The sequence below is a fragment of the Nicotiana tabacum genome, chromosome 20 (assembly GCF_000715075.1).
Source record: "Nicotiana tabacum cultivar K326 chromosome 20, ASM71507v2, whole genome shotgun sequence".
In the NCBI taxonomy this organism is placed as follows: domain Eukaryota; kingdom Viridiplantae; phylum Streptophyta; class Magnoliopsida; order Solanales; family Solanaceae; genus Nicotiana; species Nicotiana tabacum.
The window spans coordinates 56,464,702-56,474,732 of record NC_134099.1 but is presented as its reverse complement, the minus strand read 5'-3'; the positions used below and the strand labels follow the sequence as shown (position 1 = coordinate 56,474,732).

The following is a 10,031-nucleotide window of genomic DNA, read 5'->3' as shown; positions in this document are numbered from 1 at the left end:
CTAAATCACAGAGCGCCTTAGCAAAGGCGAAATTCCCAATAGTGCATGGAATTGTAAAGCTACCTGGATCAGACAGCTTTTCAGCAATAGGTCTCGTCACCACTGCACTACAGGTCTGAGTAAGTGTAACCGTAGCCAAGTCTTGAAAATCAAATTTCCGGGACATCAAGTCCTTCATCATTTTTGCGTACCCAGGCATCTCCTTTAAAGCTTCAATCAGTGGAATAGTTACCTGGATTTGTTTGAGCATTTCAAAGAACTTTTTATACTACTCCTCCTTTTGATGTTTGGCCAGCCTATGTGGAAAGGGTGCAGGAGGTCTCTTCTTCCCAATCACTTGGGACTTCTCTTTATCAGATTCTATTTCAACTACTGGCTCTTCAATTGGCTCAGCTACTTTCTCGGTCTCCTGCTGAATGTTCTTTTCTTCCTGAGCAGGCTGGACTGTCACCTCTGTCAGTATCGTAGACTCATCCAGCCCAATGGGCACTGGAATGAATGTCTCAGCATGTATATTTTCTCGAGATCTCTCTTGTTCTACATCTAGATCCCTTCCATTACGGAGACTCGCCGTCATCAGCTGCTTTGGGCCCTGATCTTTTGGATTAATCTGGGTGTCTGCAGGTAATGTCCCCTGAGGACGATTGTTCAGAGACATTGAAATTTGGCCCAATTGCACTTCAATATTTTTGATTGTTGCGTCATGTGCATCTACTCTTTCATTTATTTTTGCATTGGACCCAATAACCTGCTGCATCATTGCTTCAAGTCTAGTGAACCCATCTTCTTGCCTTCCACCATGTTGTTGCTGAGGTGGGGGATGCCCTTGCTGCTGATTGTTGTACCCATGTGGCCTTGGATAAGGTGCCATATTGTTGGGAGGTCTCATACCTCCCATGCTTCCAGCGTTGTACTGTGGCTGAGGTGGTCTGTATGGTTGCTGAGTTTGCTGACCCCAATTCTGATTGCCCTGTCTCTGGCCTCCATAGTTTGACACATAGTTCATGTCTTCAGGGTGATGATGATGATGATCATGTTCTGCATTCCAAGGATTACCAATTGGCTGACTAATGCAAGATGTGCACAAGCCCCCATTGGTAATATCTACAATGTGCACTTGCTGTTTCTGCCCTGATTCCTCCACCTTTTTTGGTGAGTATGCTCATCTGTGTCAAAAGGGTCGCCACATTTTCAGCCATGGAATTTGATGGGTCAAAAGGCATTGAGTGTACCACTGGAGTGATAGGTGCATTCCTCGTCGTCCACCCCGAATTCTGAGCTATTTTGTCAAGCAGACTCTGACCTTTTCTCCAAGTTTTGCTCAAAAATGCCCCACCAGCCGAGGCATCTACAATGTTCTTCATGTTATCTGACAGTCCCATGTAAAACCGTTGTCCCAACATCTGATCTGGAATACCATGGTGTGGACATATAACCAACATTCCTTTAAACCGGCTCCATGTCTCATGCAGTGTCTCCATTGGTTTCTGTTTAAAGCTCACGATCTCATCAATTTGTTGAGTTGTTTTGTTGGGCGGGTGGAACTTGATGTGAAATTGCTTGACTAATTCATCCCAAGTTTCTATAGAGTTTATGGGGAGTGAGTTTAGCCAGACCTGAGCAGCTCCTGTCACCGAGAATGGAAATAATAACAGCCTGATTGCTTCCGGAGTTATGTTGGGTTCCTTTGAGTTTTGCAAATCGACAGGAAGTTCTTCAAGTGCTGCTGAGGATCTTTGGCTGGTGTCCCAGAAAATGGTCCCTTGTTTTGCAGCAAGTGCAGTATGTTGTTCGTGATCTGGAACAATTCAGCTTGTATTGCGGGCACAACAATGGCAGTGGCCAGATTGTCAGTTGTGGGTTGTGCCCAGTCATATAGTGCAGCCTCAGGCACAAGAGGTGCCATATCTCTGACGTTTCCATTGACGTTGTCTACGTCACCCACGTCAATTTCGAGTTTGTGTGTTTGATGAGGTTGTTGAAGTCTTTTGTTGGCACGGTTCAATATCCAGAATGTTTTCTCGGGGTCTGAGAGTCCTTCAAGTAATTCTCCAGTCCTCGTAGAGTTTCTAGGCATACACCTGTGCAACCACGTCAACAACCATCAAAAATTTCAATCAAAACTTGGTGTAGAGAAAACTGGCTACACTAAGAATTTTTGTATTTCTATCAATGGTAATTGATAATTCCGTTAACCCCCCGGCAAAGGCGCCAAAATTTGATCACGCCCAACTATGCCTTATGAAAAGGACCCTGCGGACGTTGCAAATATAACCTGAGTATTCTACCCAGAGTCGAATCCACATAGAGTTAACCTATCACTCACTATCTTTAGACCCACTAAACTCTTGAGAACCAATTTCCCCAAACATGTGAATCACAATTGATGGTGTCTTTAATAACTAAAATTGCAAGTAAATAAACAGCTGTAAACTAAGGATGCTAAGGTTGTAAACAATAATGAGAAAACGCTAAGGTAATGACTTCCCCTATTGATGGAATCCCTTCTATTTATGCTTCATACAAATTGACCAACACCTCTCTACCAATCATGAACGCTCATCTTACCGTAAATCTCTCCCGAGTAATCACAGTAATATACTCAATGCACTCTCCTGAGATACACTAGCTAGCTCTAATTAACACGGTTCACTTTAGATTGCACTCAAGGCTTCGTTATCCCTAATCCCGCCTTTAAACCCGCAGTTATAGATCCCTCTTATACTTTGGGAGTGGTGTTGTTCAACAATAACCTAAATATGCACTCTCTCCCGAGTTATGCACACTAAATAGACACAGCTAATTGAGGATCCTGTCAATTAACTACAACATGCGCAAAGTTGAACAAATAAAGATTGAGACTAGCAATTTGTATTCACATAAACAAGAAGTTCATCCCCCAATAGGTTCCATCAAAACCTTAGACAAAGGATTTAGCTACTCATAACTATGGGTAAACAAACTAAAATAATATTCATCATAAAACTTGCAAGAAAAATCAAAGAGAAGAAGAAAGATGTTTTGGGTGATCTCTCACAATTGTTTTTCCTTTCCAAAATACTCTCCAAATCAATACATGCCTCTCTTGGGCGAAGTCTAGTGTTTAAAATAGGGTTTTGGGCTAAAAATCCCGTGTTTTGCACTTTAGTCCCTGAAGTTCTCCGCCTCTGCCGCGGTTCTGCCGCTGTCGCGGTCAAACCGCGGCCAAACATGCTATCTGATTCTCACTTTGTCTGCAGCCCTCTTCTACCGCGGTTCTGCCGCGGTCGCGGTGGAACCGCGACAGTCCTCTTTCAGTTCTGACTTGAGTTGTTTCGCGTGGTTTACTTGACGGAATTTTACGATCGGCCTCTTTTTCTCCATATTTGATCTCAAAAGTACTCCATAGCCTTCTCTGGTCATATATAACCTGCAAAGCATGAAAAACACTAATAAGAGCATTTTGTTATCACTTTTATCATCCAAACTATACAAGAAAGTGGTTATTTTAGGGCCTAATTATAGTTAAATTCACCTATTATCAACCATTCAAAGCTTTGCTTTCGAAAATGGATTTTTTTTTGAGTTTGTTAGTTTTTTGGATTGGGTGTTGTCCCAATTGATTGAAAATATCAAAAGGAGTTTAAAATTTAAATTTGGAGTGATTCAGAGTAGATTTCAGCAAAATTTGAGTAAAATTTCAGAAAAACGCAAGGAAGAAGACGAAGTTAGTTTTTTGTATAATTATGTATAATTTTGTATAATAGTGTATATGAGTATATAAACACATCTTATAATTATTATACACTTTTATACAAGCGTATGTAGACAAACTTCTTCCATGATTTTTAGTTGCAATTCTTGTTCAAAACCAGTCCAAATCTCCATTAAATGACTTCAAAATTTATATACAACCTCCTTGTACTATTTCTAACAAGTTTAAATAACACCCACTTTAAATTTCTCACAAAATCTAATTCGGAATTTAAACACACATATTTATAGCCTGTTTGGCCAAGCTGGAGAAATCAGCTTATTTTGAGAAGTGCTTTTTTCAAAGGTGCTTTTGAAAAAAGTATTTTTGGAGAGAAGCAGTTTGTGTTTGGCTAATTAGTCTGAAAAGCACTTTTGAGAAATAATTTGTGTTTGGCCAAGCTTTTTAGAAAGTGCTTTTAAGTGTCAAATTACGAATAAGGACATGAATAGATTTACTTAATAATTAATATTATAAGTAAATAAATAATATCAAAATTTTGTTATTACATGCAATAATTAAAAAAAAATCATTTTATTTAAGTAAAATATGAAAATAAAATTAAAAAGTACTTAATTCTTTTAATATAAGTTAAATATATTAAAATTCCTTCAACAAATATAAAAGCATTCACCCCTAAAGTCACTATATATTAGAAAGTTTTCCTAAAAATAAGAAGAAATATTTATAAATTAATATCCTAAGTATTAGGTTTAAGGGTTATTTTGGTATATACTATATTTTGTTAAGGGTATTTTAGGTAAGAAGAAAAGCCAAAACTGCTTTTGCTTTTGGAAAGAAGCTACTTTTTTCTGCTTCTCTGAAACTGCTTCTGCTTCTTCCCAAAAACATTTTTTTCCCCAAATAAGCTTCGCCAAACACCTCAAATTAGGGAAAAAAGTGCTTTTGAAAAAAAAAATATTTTTTCTCTTGAGAAGCTTGGCCAAACAGGCTATTAAGCTTGTTAAAAATCTAATTTTCACCACCCAAATAGATTTGGTTTGTTGAACTAATATTTGAGTCACAGTTACTGATTCAAAAATTAACTTAAAAGCTTGAGAATCTTTTTTAAAAATTAAATAGTAATTTTGAGAACCTATTGGAGTTGAATGTTAAATCTTAACCTATTATTTTTGGGTTAGTTAGTTGTAAATTGAAATATTGGTTATAAAATTGAAAAGTAGGGAGCCTAGTTGCTTTAATGTGTAATTTTCCCTTTAATGAAATATAAAATCAGATATTCTCAAATTCGTTATGCGGAAGCTCTTTAATGCCATGTTATAATTATAGGATTTTCTTTTTCCAATCCTTAGATTGAGGTTTGGAAAAATGGCGGGAATTCTCTAAAGGATTGGGAAAGGAAACCATAGGAAAAAAATAATTTATTTATAGGTAAAAAAATAAAAAGAAACAACCACATAACTCAACCACGGTTAGTTTCCCTAACCCCGACTCTATAAAGTCGGCTGAGACGGTCCTGATTAAACTTCAATTACTAATCCAACGGTGAAGCATCAATCAAATAATGTGAATCGTACGCCGCATCGAGCTCCACACCATTAGCTTTCGCTGCTCCTTAGCTCACAAACAAATTGGGGATTAGGGTTTTTTCTCTCTTTACAAATTACGCATCGATTTGATATATGGAAATGGAATACGTAACGGAGTATCCACATCCATACATGGATCGTCGTCCTAAGAAGCGTCCGAGATTAGATTGGGATCCTTCCCATACTCCCAACAAGGTACTCCTTTTATTCTTTTTCCGTTGTTATTTTTTGTATTAATTTTGCTCATTTTTTTCTTATTTTCCGAGAAGTTGTTCGAAAATGAAACATATTTATCTCAATTATTAGTAATTTTGATTCAATTGATTTGAAGTATCAACGAAAGCTTTGGTGTTATTGATTTTTTTTTTGTTCGAGAAATGAATTTTTTTTTGCGGAATTTCGAGGGTTTTGATTACAATTGAAGTTACGGTTCAATGAAAGTTTTGGTGTTACTTTTCTTGGGAGAAGTTTGACAAATGACCCAAAAAGTGTTAGTTGGATGCTGAGTATTTTGAATAAAATTGAAGTCTGGTTCTATGAAAGTGCTCTTGAACCATATGAGGTTTTAAGTTATTGGTGAATAAAAGATAGGATTTTGGAGGATAATTTGATGCTTGAGTGATTGATTAGAACTGCAGATTTCAATTTGAGATATATATTAGATATCTTCCGATAAAATTTTGTTTGTTTAATTTTGATCTGATGTTTGACTCCATGAATTCGGGGACTTTACTTTGAGGAAAAATAGAAATTAAAAAAAAAATCCAGCTGAAATCTGTAATTTTATAAGAACATAATTTCTTAAGTTTTTTTTGAGTGTCATTGGCATCTGAATTTTGCGTGGTTAAACATTGAATTGAATCATGATGAAAAGGTAAAAACAATCTCGTTGGAATATGAAGATTTATGAGCAATTTAAACTGAAAGGTGTAGTAGCATTTGACCAGTCATCAATCTTATGATGTTGGTCTGAGAATATTTGTTGTGTGACAAATGTTTGTTGTTTCTCTCATGTCAGTAGTTTTATGCCAATTCAATGGTCTTGTCTAGCTTAGTGAGTTCGTTGTTGAGTTGGGGATTGTGTGAAAATATTCATCTTGGTTGTTACTCTTGCAAATATTTCAAAATTCAGTTTAGTTTTAAATATAGGGTAGATTTTATGTTATATCTTTTTCAGAAGAATATGAATGAATGGTTGTCTGTAGGCTCAGTCAGGAATATATTATGGGCAAGAGGTTGGCAATTCATCGAGCTATGTGCATTCAAGGTTACTACCCGATCATGATAGTTTATATGTAAAAGGACTGGCTCAAAAAGGCTCTCCCCCACAGCGAGATGATGACAAAGATGGACATTACATGTTTGAGCTTGGAGAGAATTTAACTACTCGCTGTAATTACAAATTTTTTTCATCACCATGTTATATATGTGTTAGGTTTTGCTTGATCAAAATACGTGTTAGGTTCTTTTTGGTTGGCTCTTATATTCCAGTTGTTTATGGAATTATGTGTCTGGTCGTGCTGAAGTCCATCTTTTTGTCCATAAGCAATTAGCTGATCGTTGTTTTGTAGTTAGCAAGTAGAAACCAAAAAAAAGCATAGAAAATCAGCTATTCTTTCTGATCATTTAGCCTTGTATATGGGGGTATCCATTTTTTGTTGCAAGATATACCTCTACTTATGGATAAAATAAGTGAATAAGATACTAATAGTGAAGGAATACATTTATTTTCCCGACCCTGTCTATTTTTCTTCTCTGGCATAATAAGTGACTATTATTAAGTGTAAGAAATGAGGTTGCACATTGTTTTATAGGTGTAGTTTTGCTTGCATGAACTTCGGGAATTGACCTTCCTTCCCATTCTAGTGAGGACCAAACTAAGGATTAAGATATCTCCTATACCTGACAGAATCTTGAAGCTTTTCCAATTTCAAAAACTTATTTCCCATCATGTCTATATTAGACAACATAACCTGAAGTCCTTTAGTTTAATTGCATTTTGCAAGTATACGCCTATCTCCTCCATAATATTCTCACTCATTTCATTCCTGTAATTGCAGATAAAATTCTCAAAAAGATTGGTGAAGGTCAGTCTAAATTTCTTTTCTTAATTTACGATTTAATCGCTCTTGTTTGGCCATGGATCTCTCTTCAATTTTATAGTTCACCAGGTACCTTTGGGCAAGTTCTAGAATGCTGGGACAGAGAGCAGAAGGGATTTGTTGCCATCAAAATTATCCGAAGTATCAAGAAGTATCGTGAAGCGGCAATGGTAGAAGTTGACGTGCTTCAGTTGCTAGGGAGATATGATAGGGGTGGAAGCCGGTATGTCTTGTCTATGTTGTATATAGTGTCTCTTCTTCATATAAATAAATGCAAGCTTGCATGTGATGGTTAAAAGAAGTTCCTTCTTTGCAGTTGTGTCCAATTACGGAACTGGTTTGATTATCGTAACCATATTTGTTTAGTAAGTATATTGTTGATTTGTGGTAACCTGATTTCCCCGACTTTGTGAATTCTATGGGGACTTAAGGCTTGCAATGAATTTAATGGTCTTAACAGGTGTTTGAGAAGCTTGGGCCAAGCTTATTCGATTTTCTACGGAAAAACAGTTATCGCGCATTTCCGGTTGATCTAGTTCGTGAAATTGGAAGGCAATTGTTGGAATGTGTAGCATGTGTGTGATCTATACTTCTTCAGTTCATTCTAATACCAGATACTTGGCCATTTTTTGTTCGCTTGGTCTCAAGAATTTACTTTTTGCATTATTCTTTTCTGGTTTGTTAGTAAAGTTGCAATCTTTATATTGCATTTGCCACCACTGCATTGGAGACGATTTATTTAAAAATGTGAATGCTTATTGTGGCCTTTGTTTTCAGTCATGCATGATATGCGTCTCATCCATACGGATCTTAAGCCCGAGAATATACTCTTTGTTTCTGCAGACTACATAAAAGTGCCTGACTACAAGGTATGTAGAGTTCTGCTTTTCAAGCTCTTAGGAGTGTGTTATACTCTTATAATAACTAGAATTAACTAGCCCTCTGGTGATCATGCCACATCATTTAAATCTCTGTTGTTCCTTTACTTGTCTTTAGGGTACACCATGGTCACACAGAGACAGATCATTTTCTAAAAGGTTACCAAAGTCAAGTGCTATCAAAGTAATTGATTTTGGTAGTACTGCTTACGAACGACCAGATCACAACTATATTGTGTCCACACGACATTACCGTGCACCTGAAGTTATTCTTGGTGTGTTAAAATTTTCTTCTCCTTTCAACGAAGTCTCACGAATTTAGCATTGTCCTTTTACTTGATTTTACTGGGTTTTATGTGTGTTTCAGGCCTTGGATGGAGCTACCCGTGTGATTTATGGAGTGTGGGCTGCATCTTGGTAGAACTATGCTCGGTAGTTTCTAGCATCTGATTTTTTCATTAATCTGTTTGTTCTGAGCCAGATGTTAATATGTTGATGGAAGACACACTGGGTATTCATTCATGTGTGGTGGTTTTGCAGGGTGAAGCTTTATTCCAGACACACGAGAATTTGGAGCACCTGGCAATGATGGAAAGAGTATTGGGTCCACTACCATCACAAATGTTAAAAAGAGTGGAGTGAGTGCCATTTTAGTATGTTCATGTCATCATATACTATCAGCAATTAACTTGTCCCTTTTTCATTTGGATAGTCGGCATGCGGAGAAATATGTAAGGAGGGGTAGATTAGACTGGCCTGAAGGTGCCACTTCCAGAGAGAGCATAAAGTCCGTGATGAAGCTGCCTCGTCTTCAGGTGAATTAATAGTTTGTATGCACTTTAGTACTTGATTTTCATATGCCAAAATCTTATGTGATATGTCTGGGCTTTGGTGCAGAATTTGGTGATGCAGCATGTTGATCATTCAGCTGGAGATCTTATAGACCTGTTGCAAGGTCTCCTTAGATTTGATCCATCTATCAGGATGACGGCTCATGATGCGCTACGGCATCCCTTTTTCACCAGGGACCAATATCGGAGGATATAGGAGGACGAACTCTTGTTTGTCATCACTCCTGCATCAGTTCATACTTGCATTACAGTCCCAAGGTATCGAGTTATTTGACATTTCTATGAGAGAAGATAGTTGGTGAAGTATTGTCCGTCCTTTGAGGAGAACTTGCATGTATTACGCTTGAGAGAGTGCCCTCTTTCGCGATCTCTTATGAAATTCCATTGTTGTGGTAATTCCAAATTTTTGTTCAACCCTTTTGCCTTCTGCAATAAGGTAATCATATAGGTATCAAATACATGATCATGATGTATGTCTATTTTGGCCTGATAGTGCCATCATCTTCCATTTGGATCAACTTGTCTTGCAGCCTCCAAGATTCTGCTGCTGCTGAAAGCATATCGGTTAGCCTGGCTGTGTTCTAGTTTGAATTTGCAGTCCGCACATGATCTTTTTTACTTTAGTTTGGTCCCCTCCTCTTTTGCACAAGTGACAGTAATTAATCTATCTCTATATAAAAAGAGAAGCAAAACAATTATATGATGCTAAATTGCTAAGTGGCAAAACCATAAGGTGGTAAGTGTAGATTTTTACATAGTTGGAGTTTTAAAATAATAAAATATAAAAGAAAAAACCTGCCCATTCAAATTGGTGAGTAGTTTCTTCCTAATATGGTACTCTCTTATGAAAACTGCCTAATTCAAAGTGCTAATATTTTTTTATACAGAAAATAATTTGAATTTGAATTTAAAGATAA

The 10,031-nt window shown here is 37.0% G+C and overlaps 1 protein-coding gene across 2 annotated transcripts; it reads left to right on the top strand.

Annotated features, from left to right (window-relative positions):
- The first annotated feature begins 5,252 nt into the window (after positions 1 to 5,252).
- On the top strand, positions 5,253 to 9,679 carry LOC107818057 (serine/threonine-protein kinase AFC2). 2 transcript variants are annotated; one of them, XM_016643978.2, is made up of 12 exons: positions 5,253 to 5,478; positions 6,489 to 6,675; positions 7,344 to 7,370; positions 7,455 to 7,608; positions 7,702 to 7,750; positions 7,846 to 7,960; positions 8,163 to 8,254; positions 8,382 to 8,538; positions 8,631 to 8,695; positions 8,804 to 8,901; positions 8,976 to 9,078; positions 9,161 to 9,679. In XM_016643978.2, exons 1-12 carry the CDS (start codon positions 5,377 to 5,379, stop codon positions 9,308 to 9,310), a joined length of 1,299 nt encoding a protein of 432 aa, XP_016499464.1. In that variant the 5' UTR covers positions 5,253 to 5,376; the 3' UTR covers positions 9,311 to 9,679. The 2 variants fall into 2 exon arrangements, with proteins under 2 accessions (XP_016499464.1, XP_016499465.1); XM_016643979.2 differs by having other exon boundaries at positions 5,338 to 5,478; positions 6,489 to 6,550.
- The last annotated feature ends 352 nt before the right edge of the window (positions 9,680 to 10,031 follow it).

Bases quoted from the DNA above. Each gene is read 5' to 3' on its own strand.
- LOC107818057 (XM_016643978.2), top strand. From the start codon at position 5,377: ATGGAAATGGAATACGTAACGGAGTATCCACATCCATACATGGATCGT. The intron at 7,609-7,701 runs GTATGTCTTGTC...CCTTCTTTGCAG, and splicing joins TATGATAGGGGTGGAAGCCG to TTGTGTCCAATTACGGAACT. The intron at 8,902-8,975 runs GTGAGTGCCATT...TCATTTGGATAG, and splicing joins CAAATGTTAAAAAGAGTGGA to TCGGCATGCGGAGAAATATG.